Here is a 20,051-nt window from a genome sequence, read left to right as displayed (position 1 = left end):
CTTTTTTGTTATCGTTGTAGCGAAGTATTGTATACTGGTTCAACGTATGACAAGTAGTGACTGTACTGTATGTACCTGACTCCGACGATAGTGCTTAAGTGGAAGGGGTAGGGTTGGGGGTTCCAAGGCAAGAGGCGTGTTTCAAATCTTGCCGCGCCTGGGCCATAGGTATAGTTTATGCATATGGTTCGTTTTTTTGGGTCTGGTACCTTGCCGTGTCTTAGAAAACCATGCCATAGAAGCACGTGCCATAGGCGACTTGACTGCACTACAAGTCTGCTTCATGTGTGCATGACCCATATCTGCCAGGTCAGGGGTCAAAGGTCATCAGGTGCAGAAAATATGAAAAATGCTAAAATTATGACCTTCCTTGTGAAAATGCAAAGGCTCCAAAGTTTATTAACCCCTTATGGGCGGGCAACTTACCAATTATACGACTGTGTGGAGCGGCATTTTTCCGGAAAAATAAAGTACCAAGGAATAAGCCCAAACGTGCATAAATCGATGAAAAATGAAGGCAAGAGGTGTTATGTGCGTGGTAATATGTCTCTGCTGGCTGTGGGAGGAGGAGGGGAGGAGTGAGGGAGGAGGGCGGGCAGGCAGCTTATCATCAGGCGCGCCTGGGGTGAGGCTAGCAAACTATTCACTCATTTGCTTTTTCTTCACCACTGAACACCATATTTATCATTTATGCATTCTTAACATTATTCATTGTCTTCAAAATCTTATGTATGTGTTTTCTATTTTACTTGATCACTTATAACAATAAAACACGAACGTATGTACTATTTTTACTTGAACAATTATAACTATCTATATATCTATTGCCAGACGCCTCAATCCCGTTTGGGGTGGCCACAAACAAATCGCCTCCAAGTCGCCCTGTCCCCCGCCATTTCACTGCCCTGCTCCCAACTCACACCCCCCTCTCTCATATACCTCTCCACCCCATCCCTCCATCTCATCCTCGGCCTCCCCCTCCCTCTTCCCCTCTCCACCTCACTCACATACACTCTCTTCGTCAGTCTTTCACCCTCCATCCTCTCCACATGGCCAAACCACCTCAGTGTGTTCCTCATAACGCTTCCTATCACATCCACATCCACACCACAACGCTCCTTTATATCCTCATTCGTCAGCCTGTCTCTCCACGTGACTCCACAGGCTCCTCTTAAATAACTCATTTCCACTGCTCTCACTCTTGACTTGTGTCCTTCCAACAATGTCCAAGCTTCACTTCCGTACGTTAGAGTTGGTATCACAATACTGTCATGTAGTAACTTTTTCACTTCCATGCTCACTTCCCTGTTTCTTATCACTGCTTTCAAGGAACCAGCAACCTTTCTTCCCTGCTGTACCCTTTCAAGCACTTCACCCTCCAAACCTCCATCCTTACTCATCATACCACCCAAATACTTAAACTTACTCACGTTTTCCAATTCCTCACCATCCAACCTCGCTGTACATTCACTAACTTCACCTCTCTCAAAGACCATCACTTTACTCTTCCCTACATTCACCTTTAGGTTCCGTTTCTTACACACTCTCTCAAACTCATCCACCAAGCCTTGCAGCTCCCCTTCGTCTTCACTCAACAACATAGTATCATCTGCAAACAACAGTACAGGGAGTTTCCAAACACTATCCTCTCTCACCACCAGGGCCACTCCAACATCCACTACCCTACCTTGTACCTCTTTCATTACCCCATCCATGTACAGATTGAACAACCATGGAGACATGACACATCCTTGTTTCAACCCAACTTTCAAAGAGAAAAATTCACTTAGTTCACCATCCACACGCACTGCAGCCTTCGCACCATCGTACATACTCTTCACAGCATTCAACAACTTCCCTACTACTCCATATATTCTTAACACTTTCCACAATCCTTGTCTATCCACCCTGTCATATGCTTTCTCCAAATCCATGAAAGCCGCATACAACTTCTTTCCCTTCTCTAGAAACTTTTCCACTAAAGATCTAAGAATGAATATCTGATCTACACAACCTCATCCCTTCCTAAAGCCTCCCTGTTCTTCTCCAACTAATTTCTCTGTTCTTTCTCTAACTCTGTCAATAAGTATCCTACCATACACTTTTCCTATTATACTAAGAAGACAAATGCCCCTATGATTACCACACACTTCTTTTTCCCCTTTTCCTTTGTACAAGGGAATAATTATACCTGACTTCCAATCCTCCGGGACTCTACCTTCCTCCCAAGCCAATCTGCACATCTTCCACATCCATTCTACTACTATCTCTCCCCCATGCTTCAGCATTTCACCACACACTCCATCAATTCCTGGGGCTTTCCCCGATTTAACTTTCTTCATTGCTTCCACAACTTCTATCCTACAATTATAACACTACAACTTATATATTATGTATGATCTATTTTACGTGTTTCAAGGCTTGGGAGAGTAAAGGGCAGGACAATAGGTTACAAGGATGCCTTATCACCCAGTTTCACCAATAATTTAGGACTGGAAATGGCTGGACGTTACGTAACGTCGCCTGCCTCCTCACGCACGGACGTTACGTAACGTAACGTCGCCCACCTGTTAGGGGTTAAGCCAGGGCTATGATTCTTGGAAAGAATGTTGCACTGGAGACTCTCCATATAGAAATTACTTTTAGTGTCAAAATTCACTTAAGTCACTGGCAGTGCCACCTATAATTTGTGCCTCGTGTTGTCCAAAACTTGGTCTGCTTAGAGCTGGCCATCGTCGCCTATCGGCTTGTTGGATCCTGCCCCACCCCCCCCACCCGAACCTTATGTCTACATCGGACATATTACCAGGAGTTTCTTTACACCCATAGCATGCAGCGACAAGGACTACTGGCTTCTGAACACTATCATCCAATGTAGCATTTGGCTGTCGAGTGTGTTGAAGTGTATATCCAGCTAACAGAACCTTCACATCAGTGGCTTTTCCTTTGCCTCACTTGTAAGCAGTGGAATCACATCCTGGTGGAGCATGATTTCGAAACAATATTTTAATTGTTTTGGAATCTTTCCTAGCTGTAGCTGCAATACTGACAACTCCTCTTTGCTTATAGAATGGTTCCATAAAAACTGTACATTTCAACTGGCAAGAAAAGCAGTAAGCTGTCAGCAGCAAAAACACATCAGTGTCTTCTGATAGGACATAGCTGTCGGGCCATGTTAACATTAGCTTCTTGATGGCTAGTTTTCAGCTCATATCTAAGCATAATGTACCCTAAGTGAGTGTCTGTTGGTGTACTCTCAGATGCTCTTACAACAAGTTTGGTTTGCAGTGCTGGATTACTTTATTGTACTTCTCTGATGTATTTCAGAAGATGGCTACAAATGACCTCAGTCAGCTGTACTTGGTTTCCAGTAACCCCAAACACTGCACTCTGAGAAGGAAGTGGTGATTTTGGATGAACATGAGTCTGTGCTTGAAGACCTATTCGAGTTTGTAATGCTTTTGATACTGAAGTCATAGTATCTATCAAAAACCAGGAACACATCCAAGAAGTGAAAGTTTTCTCATTATGCTTTGAACAAATCCATCTATAAAGTCCTGAAGTCAGCCACCATTTTGCCAGTGTATAGCCCACTAAAGTGCTCTGCCATCAATAAGAATAAATTGTGGTGCAGACACATTGCGATTAGATTGTTCCACTTGCAAATTATTTTCCATAACATACTTGTTTCTCACCATTCTCATGTTTCCATTTTTCTGTCCATTCATCCATCCATCATCCAATCCTATGTCACCCCATGAGGAGCGTAGGAACCCGGTCCCAGGTAAGTTGGTTCTTACATTGTGACCAACTTCACTCATCCCTGAGTGGCATTATGTGAGCTGTAAACCCAACCATCCCTTGGATATAAACCTACACAGGCATAATCTGATTGGAGTGCCTAAATTACCCACTGAACCACCAGGTGCCATAATTTGGTTATATGGTTACCACCCATCTTAGTAAATGGTTTCCTGGTGTACAGGAAACCAATTGGCTCGCCACTCAGTGTAGATTCACCCATAGACATAAGGAAGAGGAAAGAAGAAAGGAAAGAAAGACAGAGGAGGGAGTGTAAAGTCACATGTAGGGAGAAGAAAGAATGAAGGAAAGACAAGAGGAAGGATAGAAGAGAGAAAGGGCAGACACCCAAAGCTGAACTACATCAAGTGAGTGGATGGTGAGTGCCCCCACCTACCACTAAATTGGAATTATTTTTAAATTTCCAATTAGGATTTTGGTTTTACACAAAAACATACTCATTTGGCCCCAACAAGGTAGGTTTAACTCCTTCGTGACTGCCAGCGTCGAATGACGATTAACTGATAAATTTGTTGTTTCGCCTATAAAAATGGCGAAAATTTTTAGGAAGTGAACAAATATGCTGAACGTCTTCAGACGAACCTACCTACACTCCCATACACCCCATCAAGCAGTTCAGAGCCTGCTGATGTGATGAGTGGATTTTTTATTTATTCGCTCATGGCCATGCCTAAACAGACACAACTATACCAATTATCTTGACCCAGACAGAAAATATCATCTTTGTCCTCCCTTGTGAAACTCACACAACCATCCTGTTTATGATTATGAATAAATACAGGCACAAACAAAAAAAGACAATAATAAGAGAAAAATACATTTTTTTCTTGGCATCATTCCCTGTTTGCTTAGGTTTATTGTACTGGTTTGGATCATTCAACACAGTGCGACTTGTAGAAAACTGTGAAAACTTTCGGGAAGTGAACAAACATCTGAGACATGAGACTGACCTTCACTTCATGCTCACACACTTCATTTGTCAGTTCACCATCTGCTACTTTGATGAGTGGATGTATGATTTTTTTCGCTCATGGCCATGCCTGAACACACACAGTTACACCCATTATCTCAACCCAGACATAAAATATTATCTTTCTTCTCCCTTGTGAAACACACACACAACCACCCTGTTTACGATTATAAACAAACACAGGCATAAGCAAAAAAGACATGGAAAAAAAAAAAAAAAATAGTATTTGGTGGTATCTTTACCTGTTTGCCGAGATTAGTCGCATTGTTTTGAATCATTTTACATATTCTTTGCCTTTTACAAGCATAAAAGGAAAGTTTTCCATGTTCATGCGATGCTTTCATGGGTGGAAAGGCCTCCCTTTCCCTCCTCCTAATCAGCTTGTGCGAGGTGAGAATGGCAGGTTGTCTTGCATTTCAACCCTCACTGTCCAACCTGTACACTCAAGGGATGATGTTTATCTCATTTAGGTCTGAAAACAGAAATTCTCGCCTCCCTTTTCCAACAAACTCTACCACCCAGCCTGCAAAAAATAAGTCGATACTAACATAAGCACAATAAACACCAAAAAATGTAAAATAAATTCATAATATAATTTTTAACACTCAAACTTTGCATATTATGTACTGGAAAACTTCAACATACACATATATAGTAATTTCACACCTTTTCAGCACCAGGTGACAATGTTTTTTGGTAAAAAAAGAAAAAGTGTGATGTTGCGTCGCAGCAAAATTTACGCAACTTCTGCCTGCGATTGCATGCACAGGATGGGTCTAGGAAACTGAAATTTGCTCTGCCCGGTGCGTCGGGACTTCCTCTTCAATATGGCAAGGAAAAATAAATCAATTATCGAAACTTCAGAAAATGGCCCCGGCGTTGGCCAGGGGCACATGTAAAATTCTGGACCTATGGCCACGGAAGGGCTAAAAAAAAAAAAAAAACTTTCATTTTAAATTAAGGTCTATAATACAGATATATAATTAATCGGCTGCTGTCTTGGACTCCATTTTAAAAATCTTTCTAAATGTTAAACTTACAATAAAACTAACACTGTCATTTTAGCCCGTACCATCCCAGGCATTTTTGCAATTTTATACCCACCCAGTCCTGGTCCAAAAATGGAAAAAACTTTTATTGCATAAAACAATCCAAAAGGACATATAAATCAAGGAAAAGCAAAAAAAAGTACTCCTTATAGGAGAAATATGACCAGGATGGCCGTCCGTCATGTTTTTAGCACAGTTTCCCAAGCAGTGAGCATTGTTTTCCCACCCAGCTGGGCGGGATGAGAGAGAACGGGGGGGGGGGAGAAAGGGGGATTCCCTTTTCTCAGTGTCCTCCACTGGCTCATATTCCTCCCCAGAATGGTCATCCAGGTGTTTCTCTTCTGAAGAATAACTAAATGAAGGGGCAGAAAGGTCCATGTGACAATTTCAACAGCCTCCTCCAGCGCAATGAGGCGGAAAAATGGCATGATTTCGTGACATCCTGAGCTGTGACGGTCAGTGGCACACTGATGTTACCCAACCACGCAGAACCAAACTCAGTACTACAACTGCTTGGACACAGTGTTGCCAGTACATTAAGCTACTCCTTAGCAAAAAGTAAGCTAGATTAAAGCAGTTTGAGACGTGCTACAGCGCTCAAATTTTGCTGTCGGGACCATCACGTCACTGGGATTAATCAAGACTTTTTGTACTGTCGGCACCATGCCGATGGCAGGATTGTATGGGTTAATACTTGACTCCAAAAACCCAGTTATAGAACCAAAAATTAACGTCCCAGGCCATTTCGGGGCTGAGTTACAGGTAAATTTATTAATCTGTGGCCATATTGGACACCATCTTGAATATCTCAAAATGCTCAGTGATTACAAAGTTGCATTACCAAGACTGGAATTCAGCACCCTCAAATTGCCCTAAAACCATCAAAACAGAGCTTGTAGACCTTAATGCAAGGTGCACCCAAAAATTTTGCTTTGGCAACTGAAGTACACTCGACCCTCAATTTGGCAGACCCCTTTTTCCCGGATTTCGGATTTCCTGGACACGGGCTGAGGCCGGACAATATTATCAAATGCCAGATAAATGCCCGTACAAGTCCGGGATTCTCAACAAAAGTCCGGCCATTATTCTCTCATATAAAACTATAAGCAGTCTGCTGCACAACACAGTACAGTATAATTTTTGCAAGGTTTTGACTTGATAGGTCAAGGCCATTTGTAACACACAAGAAATTATTTTCATACATGAAATGCATCTTGGCCACCAACCTGCTTCACGTCACCAGCTCCTAACTCGTGGCAATATCCCATTTGCCTCTTGCCTTTCTCAAATGCCACTATAAATAGTTTATAGCATAACACAGTAAGGTTTAAGGGAGGCTTGGACACAATAAAATTCATATGTAATAAAAAAAATACCTGTATTTTCTTACGAATGAAGTCAATGGGATCCTTTCTTACTCACTTAGCTCACCCTACTCGGGGTGACTAAATACCAAATCGGCACTTTTCACTGGAAAATATATTAATTTATTTCGTCACAGTGGCTCATACACACATAATTATTTGAAATCTACTTAAAAATTTTACTTAATGTAACTTAATTTAAAATTTAGGTTTCAGAGCTAAAATGTATGAATGTTAGCAGATATTTTTCCCCTTCAGATTGTCAGTGTTTACATCTCAGTCAGCTGATGAGTGGTTGGCCAATGTTAGCAAATATTTCCCCTTCAGACCGTTAGCACACCTTGACAGACTTCTGTTTTGCAAAAATATTTATTTTGAATACCAAAAAAAAAAATGTATCTGCATTGTAAATGGATATTTATCCAAAACAAAAGTCTGTCAGGGTGAGTTGTTAGGCTAGAGGCAAAACACTTCTGCTAACTTTAAGAAATTTTTGCTCTGAATCCTGATTTTCGATTAATAATTAAATTAAACACAAATTTTTGACTGAATTTCAAATAATTAGGTGTGCAAACCTGTATGGTGATAAAGATGAAAATATTTTCCAATTAAAATTGACGATTTGGTCCAAGATTGCATGTTTGTATCTCGGTCAGCTGATTAGTAGTTGGGTGACCTTGTGGTGCTCCATTCCTTGCTCATTTTCCTCTTTTTCCTGAGCTTTCTGATCCTCTTCTGTCATACCCTCCACATTCTCGTCAACAACTGTGTACCCAACCATTCTTAGGGTTGTAGCCAGCAAAATACAGCAAGCTCGCCCCAAACGCGAGGGTTTTGTTCCTACCGTGGCGCGTTCAGCACGAAACCACATAAGTTTTAACTACTCCTTATTTTGCTCCCTAGACCCCCTAAATGTGATGTTTTGCTGTTATCTGCCATTGGTAATCAATATGAAGCACTTTAAGTGGTTAGAAGGTTTATTTAAAGTTATAACTTACAAATACACTACTGCACAGCAAAATTTCAACATAAACACAAGGCAACATTCCGATGCCGATTGGTTTCGGGACAATTCATCATCAGGTCAATTCGCCATCACAACAATAACAAGACAATTCGCCGTCATTACTGAAGACAGCTGTGGGTGATGCTAAAATATAATTCAAAGGCAAAATAAGTACAGTATACGGTGGTTTCTCGAATTTCGACAGTTTAGAATTCGATGAATCAAATTTCGATGCATTTTGGAGTGGTCTGCCTGCCTCCCGTTTCGATGCATAGTCACACATTTCGATGTTCTCAGGGCCAGACTCCAGCCAAAACAAGCAAAGATAATATTTTTGATGCAAACCAAAATGCTAGAAGTGAAGGAAAATTATAAGAAAAAGTATGAGCCTAACCTAATACCGTATTTGACATGTGCTCTCAGGGCCAGACTCGAACCAAAACAAGCAAAGATAATATTTTTGATGCTAACCAGAATGCTATAAGTGAAGGAGAATTATAAGAAAAAGTATGAGCCTAACCTAATAACATATGTGACATGTGTCAAGAAGAGAATGAAAATCAACATCATTTATTCATACAGTATGTGGAGCACACGATGATAAGGTTCCGAGACAATTCACCGTCGTCAGTTTGCCGTTAGATAATTCCCCATCAAAACATGGATGATTTCCTATCAGGACAATTCACACCCTGGACTATTCCCTGTCATTCTATAAATATACTTACAGTATTATTAACTAATCAATACTTTAATAACTCGAAGATATAACGAGAAATTAAAGGAAAAGAATCAATAATAGAAATACTGAAACAAAATGAATTACAGGTGGTAGCAAATACAGGAGGCAGAATACTGAAAAGAAGAGAAGTACAGTAATTATGAGTATAAGGAGCAACATAGGAAAAAAAAAAAAAAAAAAAAGTAATGTTGTTTAAGGACAAGAGCTCCCAGATGGGAGTAGGCACCAACAACAACAAGCCATGTGCAAGGTGATGTTCTGTTGTCGGTGGCCATCTTGCGACTGTCCTGCCAGCAGCCAGCCCTCTACAGACAAGTGCCGCACTTTCAGCCTGTACCTGACCGTTTCAGTGTGACAGTAACATGGAGAGTAGACCAGCATACTCTCCCAAACATTTCCTCTAACTATCCTATGCACTACATCACATGCACCTTACATTTCACACAACGTATCCCACTACGTTACAGGGGATGGTGCCAGCAAGGGCATGCGGCCATAAAACTTCGCCCCCGCTACCTAGTGGTGGACTTCTGGGGGAAGGCGTGACGGGGGTTCTGCCGGCATAGATCATGGGTCCAGGGCGAGATGGGGCTCGGGCCTGTGCTAGAGGGTACAGGGCATTGTGGTTGCCAGGCTGCCGCTTCTGCCCAATAGAGAGGGGCCCGAACCTGGGAGTAACGCCCCAGGAGGCTACCTTATCAGTGGGTATATAATGGCGGGATAGTTGCAGTGCCAAGGCGCGCTTGGAGGGTGTCCCTGCAGCTGTCCTGGCAGGGTGCCCTGAGGCCACTACCACAGCCACTGGTAAGCTGGTGGGCTAGGGGTCCCAGATCCATTGCCTGGACTTGGGACTGTGCAGTGAGTGGGGCCTGTGGTATGTCTGTCCCCCTTTATTAATACTGAATATGACAAAACACAAGAGAAAGTTTCAAAGCAAGCCTGAGGACAGTAAATCACCTAGGGGGATGAGGGTGGGTTCATGGAATATGGGAAGTTTGAGGGGAAGAGCAGGGTAAGTCATTGAGGCATTCAGTAGGAGGTGGATGGATGTGGCGTGTTTGCAGGAAGTCTGGTACAGGGGTGGATCAGCCAGAAATATTGTTGGGAAGGACTGTTGCTATAAGTTGTTTTGGCAAGGGGGAACAGACGGATATGGGGGTGTTGGTGTGATGGTTGTGAAGAAATGGGTGGAATATGTTATGAATGTTATGAGAGTAAGCGATAGGATATTGGTAGTGAAAATTCTGTTCGGTAGAAGGATAGTTGCGATTATATCGGCATACAATATGCTCCACAGGCAGGATTGGATGAAGTAGAGATAGATAGATTTTGGGATGATTTAATACGTGTAATGGGTGGTATGTGGGATGATGAGATGGTGGTTTTGGGAGGGAACTTAAATGGTCATGTAAGTGAAGCAGCACAAGGTTATGAAGGAGTGCATAGGGGATGTGCATATAGTATAAGCAATGCGGAAGGGGAAAGGATACTCGAGTTTGGGGAGGCAACGGACATGATTGTGTGCAACACATATTTTAGGAAAAGAGACAGTAGGTTAATTACGTATGAATCTGGGGGAAATAGTAGTCAGATAGATTATTTTCTGGTTAGGAGGGCCGATAGGAGGTTAGTGAGGGAGGTTAAAGTTATAGGAAGTGAGGAGTGTGTGCAGCTGCACAAACTACTGATTTGTGATAGGTGCTTAAAGAACGAGTGATGAAATAGAAGACTTATGTACCTAGGTGGAAAATATGGAAGCTGAAAAACCAAGTAGTAAGGGATGTCTTCTATAGCGAGTTGAGGAGAGTGGTGGCTGAACAGGGAGCTGTAGACAGAGGCGTTAATGAACAGTACAGTGCCCTCAAGAAATCTCTTGAGAGTTACTGATGTAAAATGCGATTGGACAAGAGGACCACCAAGACGTAAAGTAACTTGGTGGTGGGATGATGGTGTAGAAGCTGCAGTTAAGGAGAAAAGAAGGCTTTTCCGGGAATGGAAGAAGGGTGGTAGCAAAGAGGAATATTTGGCTGCCAAGTGTAGGGCTAGAAGAGAGGTATACAGGGCAAAGTCTGAGTCACAGAGACTTTTACTTGATAACCTAAATCATGGGGAAAGGAAAAATATGATATTTAGGGTGGCAGATCAGGTGAAGAGGGATAATCGGGATATTATAGGTGAGCAGTGTGTGAAGAACGATGAAGGAAGGGTAGTGGTGAACAGTGAGGATATTAAAGATGCATGGAGAGAGCATTATAACCGGTTGTTGAATGAGGAGTTTGACTGGGACAGAGAAGGTTTGGAGCCAGCAGATCCAGTGTCTGGCCCTTGGCCTTTGATTGATGATGCTACCGTGAGTGAGGCAATAGGCAGGATAAAGGTGGGTAAGGCAGCAGGTGTGTCTGGGTTGACTGCCGAAATGTAGAAGGCCTCAGGCGATATAGGGGTGAAGTTAGTCACTGACCTGATAAATAGGATTATTTATGAATGTGTTATCCCAGATGATTGGCTGAAGAGTGTAATTGTAAATGTGTACAAGGGGAAGGATGATGCCCTGGAAAGAGGAAATTATAGAGGTATAAAGCTTTTGATCAGATAATGAAGGTAATAGATCGAGTTTTAGAAGGTATGATTAGAGAAACAGTGAATATTGATGAGATGCAGTTTGGGTTTATGCCAGGTAGGGGGACCACTGATGCCATATTCATTGTTCGACAGCTTCAGGAAAAATATATTGGTTGGAGAAGGGACCTGTATTTTGTTTTTGTTGATTTGGAAAAGGCCTTTGACAGAGTCCCTAGAGAGGTGATGAAGTGGGCAATGAGAAAGCTTGGCTTGGAGGAGTGGGTGGTTAGGGTGGTTGTGGCTATGTATGTGGGTGCTCACACCCAGGTAAGAGTGAATGGAGATTTGAGTGATGGGTTTTCCATGAATGTTGGTGTGCATCAGGGGTCAGTTTTGAGTCCCATGTTGTTTATCATGGTACTTGAAGCCCTTTCATGTGACTTTAGAAACGGAATCCCGTGAGAGTTGTATGTGATGATTTGGTGTTGATTGCAGAAAACGAAAGGGAGGCGGAGGAAAGGTTTAGGAAGTGGAGAGATGGTATGGGGCACAAGGGCTTAAGGGTAAATGCAGATCAAACAAAAGTGATGATATCTAGGGTTGGTCAAAGACGAAGGAGAGTGGCCATGTGCAGTTTGCCACAAGGGCGTGGGAAGTAATTCCATCTTATGCGGTGTTTGTGATAAATGGGTGCGTAAGAGATGCAGTGGTATCAGAGGTAGACTGCGAGATAATGCTGATTTTATGTGTACGGCGTGTCGGCGAGAGCTGGTGGAGATTGTCAGACGTGAAAAAATTGAACTTGCTGGTGAATCTCTTGAGTGTGTGGAAGAGTTTTGTTATTTGGGAGACATGTTGTATGCTGGAGGTGGGGCTGGAGCTAGCTCTGTGGCTAGGGTGAGAAGTGGTTGGAGGAACTTCAGGGAGCTGTTGCCTCTCCTGACATTGAGAGGACTCTCCCTACGTGCTAAGGGGTCTTTGTATGCAGCATGTGTTAGGAGTGTAATGCTGTATGGTAGTGAGACCTGGGCAGTTAAGGAGGAGGCTATTCGCCGGCTCAGACGTACAGAAATGACAATGATTAGGTGGATGTGTAGTGCGTCCCTGCGTCCAAGGTCTGGGGGGGCTGGGTTCACGATGGAAGAGTTGAGCAGTAGGATGGGACTTGAGTGTATTGGTGTTGTGATGAAGAGAGGTAGATTGGGATGGTTTGGACATGTGGAGAGGATGGGGGATGATAATTGGGTGAGGAAGGTGAGAAGTGTTAATATTGGGGGTGGGGTTATGAGGGGTAGACCGAGAAAGACATGGGACGAGGTCATTAACCCCCTTAAGTGCTAATCTCATCGATCGGGCTTTTTGCGCAATTTCTTAAGAGGACGAGCAACACCGATCGTACAACATCCACAAAAAACTGGCGGCAGCTGGCTCCACCCCAGCTGTGACATAGATGGCTTCTAACCAATCAGAACTAGGTGTTGGACACACCGGAGGGGAAAGCCAGGCCCGTAACCAGGCGGTGGGGGGTGTACCCCCCCACCTCCCTCTCGCCAGGTCCTTCTACTCCACTACCTTGTTACTACCCTACCTCCCACCATTCTTACCACCACAACAACCCCTCCCACCCCCTCCTCATGCATCCCCCCCTCCCATGTGGATCCCCCCCCACGTCCCCCTCCCCAGTCAACTGGGGAGAGAGTATTTCCCCCCTACCCTCCCTTCATGTCCCTGTACTCCACTTTGGCCCTTCCTTTGTGTCTTGTGGTGGTCTCCTCCCATCCCTCGATCCCCATCCACCCCCTCCTGGCCTTACCAGCTCCCCCTACCCCCCACCCCTACCCGCATCCCCTAGCACCTCCCCGGCCTCAAATATTTTGCATATTTTTTACGCTTTATGGCACGTGTTTTTGAATCATTACCTGTAATTTATTGGTGTCTGTATACAGATATCCACACCACAAATACTTTAGCTGTGTTTAGTCGAAACCCACTTGAAAAAGACATTTTATTTTATGCCGACGCATGGAAGCATGTTGGAGCCTTCAAAACGAAATGAAACGAAAACTAGATTTGACAGCTCAGAGGGGAGGGGAGGGGAGGGGAGGGGAGGGAAGGAGAGGAGAGAGGAGTGGAGGGAAGGGAAGGAGATGGAGGGGACTGGAGGTTTGAAGAGGGGAGAGAAGGGGAGGATATTTTTACTATTTATCATGTTTTTATTGGGGGGTTCATGACCTATTTCCCTTGCTAGATTTGACAGCTCGGCGGGGAGGGAAGGGGGAAGAGGAAAGGGGAGGGGAGGTTAGGCGAGGGGAAGGGAAGGGAAGGGGATTGGAGGTATGAGGAGAGGAGAGGAGGGAAGGATAATTTTTATTTATCATATTTATTTAGGAGGTTTGTTACAATTTTATTTTTTTCTAAGCACATTACAATGGTTTATAAAATCTATACACACCAAAAAAAATTGATTTTGGTTATTTTTGTACGTATTTTTGTGAAGAAAACGTGCGAGCAGCGTATTTTCTTTCTCGCCGGGGCCGCGACGGGTAACTATTATAAACTTTGACGGGCCATAGCTCGGTAACTATTGGGTCTAGGAGGGTGGGGTTTGCGTTTTCAGGTGTGTAAATTCAAGCTCTATAAATCGGGCATAAAACTTTCAACCTTTGAGGAAGTCGAAAAATTGGCCTGTTTTTGCGTCCTGGGGGACAGTCGAGGCTGGAGAATTGCGTACCCTAGGGGTTAAGTGTGACCTCAGGGTTAAGAGACTGAACAAAGAGGCTGCAATGGATCGTGCAGCATGGAGAGCCGCCATTAGGTGACCAAGGCCGACGCATGCAAGCATGTTGGAACCTTTAAAAACGAAAACGAAAACCTTCCACGTGTGGATATGCATTTCACTGCAATTTAGTTGTATGTATTTTCTTTGTATTTTTGTCGCAACTTACCTGTTTCAAGATGGCAAGCAAGAGTGGTTCTTCAGGTATTAGTGATAATGGACAAGAGCAGCCTGGCACCTCTAAATCTTCGCAGCCAAAGGAGAAATGGTAATCCAGGAAAGGGCAGAAATACACCAAGTATACACTTGCTGACAGTATAGCAATACAATGCAGAACTATAGTTACTTAACCACAATTATAGTTCATAAAGTTTACAGGGGGTGTGGGCAAAAAATATTGATTTTATGTAGTTAGGTTTGCAGGCCCCGGACCCAAACTAATTTTTCCCCTAAGAAGTTCATTTTAAATTTCGATGGTTTGAAATTCGCGGTGATTTTTAGGTACCCATGCCCATCGAAATTTGAGAAACCACTGTATTTATAGAATGACGGTGAATCATTCAGGGTGCAATTTGTCCTGATGGGGAATCATCCATGTTTTGACAGGGAAATATCTGACTGCGAATTGACTTGACAGAGAATTGTCCCGGAACCCGCTGATCATGGGTAATCATAAATCAGGTTAACTGGTTACAAGGCTTTATTTAATGCTTTAACTTTATTTAAGTGCTTCAACTTACATACTAGAACAGTAAATATTTAACTTACAAATACAGTACTGTGGAAAGTCAGTGCAGCAAATCTTTAATGAACAAATAAAAAAGGCAATATTCCGACACCTATCCAGTAAACTGATTATAAGACTTTATATCTTGCTTTAATGTTATTTAATAGTACTGTACTTTAACTTGTACATAAACTTACTAGAACAGTAATGTAAATATTTAACTTACAAAAACAGTACTGTGGAAAAGCAGGACAGCAAATCACATGATCACGTGATCAAAACAAACCATGCGCACTGTGCTGAGGTTCGGGGATTTGGCCTTTCGAAGGCCTCTCTTGCGTAAATTTATAGTTTTCGTAATGGTTCTTTAATCATACGTTGTCTTATACGTATCCCAGCACTAACCGGGTATAATTGCGAGCGCGTTTGCGAGAACGTGTTCGGGGCGAGCTTACTGTACAGCTATTGTGTCAGTTATTATTATTGTTATTGCGTCAGTGTTATTATTTTATGTACTGTGTATGTTAGTTATGTTGGTATAGGTAGCCTACATTCCAGAATGCTTTAGATTATCTGAGTAATTGCCGGACAGTATTGGAGAATTCGGACAAAGTATGGTAATAGTCCGGGGAATAGTATGTGGGGCCGGACTTTTGCCATTCCCGGACTGGTCTACCCCCCTTTTAGTCCGGCAAATTGAGGATCGAGTGTACTTTGTATAATTGTGGCTGAATATTTGCTGCAGACATTGATGAATGTCTGGCTGGTTGCTTGTAGCCACTTTTTACTTTCATGCTAGTACCTCACAGGGGGTGCTCATGAATACTCTACACATTATGGCACCGTGTATCCAGGATGAAACAGTGCAGCTGCAGCTTTCAGCCAGAAGCCAAACTGCCTCATATTTCTCAACACCTCTCCATGAAAGAGAACCCTGGTCCAACCCTAGTGAGGCACTGTTTATCACAAAAGGGATGACAGTTCCCCGCACAGTATATGTACCACATTGTACTTGTAGAACAGCCTCACAGAAGCAGTTGCTTACTTGTGTTTGGCAGATCTGCTTGGCTAGACAGACTGGGGTTAAGCAGCAATAACAGCAATAACCTCTTGGGACTGTGGGAAGTACCCATGTACTGCATTAGTGAGAGAATAATGCCCACAAATTACAGTACACTCACTATTTTCGTAGTAAATACTCTCGCGAAATTTCGTTTCACGATAACAAGGGAATGTTTTTTTCCTAAGAGTCTCGCAATTTTCCTACGATTTTCGCAAGCCCCCGCATCTCTGCAGTCACTTGTTTTGAACCGATCATTGAGGAGATGTTTGAAACAGACGAACAAGTCTAATGACAATGAAGTTCAGGAAAAGCCCTTACCTGTCCCACCAGGTGAGCCAACATCTCACCAAATCACAGACTTGCTGGCAACCACTGCTCATTTGATAGAGCAAATTGAGGAATGTGATGGGAGGCCAGAGATCAGGGACACCTCCCTCCCGATGGTAGACAGACTTCTGGCTTATTACAAGGACCTTTTCAACGCCAGAGTTCATGCACGTCGTCAGACTCTGATAACATCATTCCTGTCCTCTCCTATTCAACAAGCCCAGGCTTTGGAGAACATACAGGCTGGGAAGGACGACAGTGCCGTGGACAAGGACGTTGACGACATTGAGGAGCTTGATGAGCTCCCACTGAATTTTGAGGGCTTTGATGTTGAAGCATCGGGAAGTGGTGGTGTGGGGGACTCAACAGTGGTGGCGGGGAGCAGTGAGGGGGCAGGTGGTAACTAACCACTCCTCCCAGCCTCGGAACTCATCTTCAAGCCCCATCAAGCAGTTCAGCTTAAGTGTCAGTGTTAGTAAGTTCTTTGTTCAGTAATGTATTATATGTCTGTATGTAATTAATAGTAGGAGTATTGTGTCATTAATGAGCAGCTTAGGGAGAATGAGGTGACTGACCCTGGAACCAATTACAGTCATTACTCATTTTACGATGGGGTTACATCAGGTCATACCTTATCGTATACCGATTTTATCGTAAATCGGTAGATTGAAACCCATTATAAAAGGGGGGTTATGTCAGCTCAACTTCCCAAAGTCGCCTAACCAAGACTGAACCATAAATGACAACCCACATTCATTCCTTCCTGTGTTGGTCCAAGTCGTCTCCAATTCGACCCCCCCGAGGCTGGGGGACAGCCTTTGTTTATAGGCGCAAGTGGTCAGCCTCAGAGTCAGACAGGAACAGGTTAGGGGGAGGGGAATCCGGCCCATACCTGCACCAACTTTAGCAATGGGACCTATACCTGCACCAACCATAGCACTGGGGCCTACACTGGCACTGACCTTATCACTGGGCACACAAATCCACAGTAATCCCTTAATTCACGCAAACTTTTTTCACGCGATTTCGGTTATCCATGAATATTTTGTACAATAATTAAAACAATATTATAGTATTCAAATAAATAATTTTAATATATGTGAGAAATAAATAAAATATAAAAATGCCTACCCGCTGCCAGTGCGCATACATGTGTTTGTGTGTGTGTGGGGGGGAAGGTCGGTCTGCCACGCACCACACAGTCAGTTTGAATGCGACAGTTGAACCGTGCGTGACTAGCGAATCGTTATTTGTCGCTTATTTTTCTGCCTTCCAGTGATTGCTCGCCTTGTTTGTCAACATAGGACCTAAGCGTGGTGCTAGTGATGCATGTGGTAACACACCAAAGCGGGCTCGTAAAGTGATGTCGCTGACAGAGAAAGTTAAAGTGTTGGACAAACATAGGGAAGGAATGTCGGTGACAGTTCGCCGTCAGGACGTTTCCCGTCATTTATTTACATACCAATTTATTTAACAAGTACAGTACACTAGTTTTTTACTTATATGAGTTATAAAATCCCTCTGAAAATTAGTTATTAAAGTATTAATTAATCAGTAATAAGTATATTTATAGAATGACGGGGAATCGTCCAGGGTGCAAATTGTCCTGATGGGGAATCGTCCATGTTTTGACGGTGAATTGACTTTACGGGGAATTGTCTCCGAACCGTATGTTTGGGGTGAATGAGTCAACTGTTTGTACAATAAAGAAGGCAGAATGTAGCATACGGGAGGCAGTGATGGCTAGTGCACCAGACTGTGCTAAAGTGTCTCCACTCACGCCTGTGCTTGTCAGTTTTCAGTAAATGTTAGGAATTACTGTACTGTAGTACGATGTTTGGCTGAGAGGTGATGATAACAGGGGGGCACACATGAACAAGTTGAAAAGATGGCTTTGAAGGGGCCCTGAACCATAACAATGCACCGCACATCGGAGCCACCATCTTGTCTGAGACAAGCAATGGTCACCTTGCGTGTGCCTGGCGCTTCCCGATGGCAAAATCGTTATAGTGGGAAACTTATCGTAAATCGGATTTTGGGGTGGAACTTTTTTATTGTCGTTGTAGCGAAATATCTTAAACCGAAACATCGTAAAACGAGTTATGACTGTTCCACTTATTACGTGTAAAGTATACATACAAATTTCACGAGTTTGAGTTTCACACCACAATTGCGATACCAGTTAGGTGCAAAAATTGTGACTGTATTGTAGTTCATTAGGAAGATAGATATTTAGCAATGACTCCCCCATCATATACATGTATTTATGTTTAATTTTCTTATTTGAACAATACATGGGACCACCATATCAAGACAAAAACTGATTCACCTTTTTTTTATCTTTCAGGAACCTTTCTGCTATCCAGGATCGTGAGATCTGCTGCTATTCTATATCATGCAAGGAAAAGGACAACATTGACATAACCCTACAGTGGCTCATTTCCCACTCCAAATCTGGTGGTCGCTAAGGCAGGGATGTATGAGGCTTAACGTTTTCACTTGGGTGACATATTTTATACTCTTCTTGCTGTCTCCAGACAGTTAAATTAATAATTTGAGAGCTGTTTTGAACTGGAGAGATGATATAGCATTCATAAATCCCTTCACAACAAAAGATCAAAGCTTTGGAGAGACGTTATGAACTAGAGAAGCTAGATACGGAATTCAGTAACCTCTTTGTTACATGGTCTCCCCAAAGTTTAGTAACAGTCATATATAGGCAGCAAGAATAAACTGAAAAATGTCATCAGACTGAAGTGGTTAAGAATGTGCTAGGGTGCATTGAGGTGTGGTTGGGTACTTGAGGATGTGTTGAGATATGACACCTTATTCTGGGTTACACTGGAGACTTTGTAACACCTCTTTGTTCGCTGTTTATTGTGCATATTGCACTTAGTGGTTGAGTGGCTAGCATGACCCAGATGGAATGACAGCCTTGCATAGGTTTGATCTCCAAGAGGTGACTGGAAGTTTTTCAGTCATGTAATGCCACCGAGGGAAGTTAGGTTGATCATTCACCACTGTATGTACTGGACTACAGTAGCATAGCCTTGGGTCCCTAAACCTTTTAAGGGAGTAATATGGGTTTGGTTGTTACTCTTGCTTTACGTTACACTTTTTTATTGTTTTGCACATTATTAAGGTCAAATCTGCAGCACTAAAAATACATAACAGGAGAGAGAATATCAGTGTGTAATCAAAGTGTTTTAGGAATGCCAGTAATAAGTCACTTAGAAAAGAGTGCAGCAGTGCCTACAGTGCCATGTAGAAAATGGTCTTTGGTCTCAACCCCTTCTGTCAGATGACATATTTGCAGTTTAATCTTACCACATCCAGACAGTTGTGTTAAACTTAAGGGACTTCTTGTAGCAGTGGGATTAATGAACACAATATCTAACCTCTCTGCCAGAGTTGAATAAATTCATCTGGAAGAAGGAAAAATATAACCAGGATTATATCATAGTAATGAAGGGGTTAAGGCTAGGACATTTGGGGGGTGTAGCGTGCACTTGGATATGTCTCAGGTTGTGTACTGGGAGTCATAATTACCATCAGCTGATGTGGAGGGTCAACAGCACCTCTTCCTCATTTGTTTTGCATCTCCATATGAGCCTGGAGTCATCTTTTTCATTTTATTTCTGTC

At 42.9% G+C, this 20,051-nt stretch overlaps 1 protein-coding gene across 1 annotated transcript in view; it reads left to right on the top strand.

Annotated features, from left to right (window-relative positions):
- Positions 1–19,524, top strand: part of Arl8 (ADP-ribosylation factor-like protein 8) — a 117,778-nt gene extending 98,254 nt beyond the window's left edge. The window contains exon 4 of the mRNA XM_080281722.1: positions 18,756–19,524. Within this exon, the coding sequence (XP_080137848.1) occupies positions 18,756–18,876 (121 nt within the window). The 3' untranslated portion in view covers positions 18,877–19,524. The remainder of the gene's footprint in view (positions 1–18,755) is intronic.
- Positions 19,525–20,051: the final 527 nt, after the last annotated feature.

The sequence above is a fragment of the Coenobita brevimanus genome, chromosome 90, assembly GCF_032717465.1.
Source record: "Coenobita brevimanus isolate Jiangsu-jjx chromosome 90, ASM3271746v2, whole genome shotgun sequence".
Taxonomy (NCBI): Eukaryota; Metazoa; Arthropoda; class Malacostraca; order Decapoda; family Coenobitidae; genus Coenobita; species Coenobita brevimanus.
The sequence above is the reverse complement of the archived record's forward strand: the minus strand, read 5'-3'. Positions and strand labels throughout refer to the sequence as shown.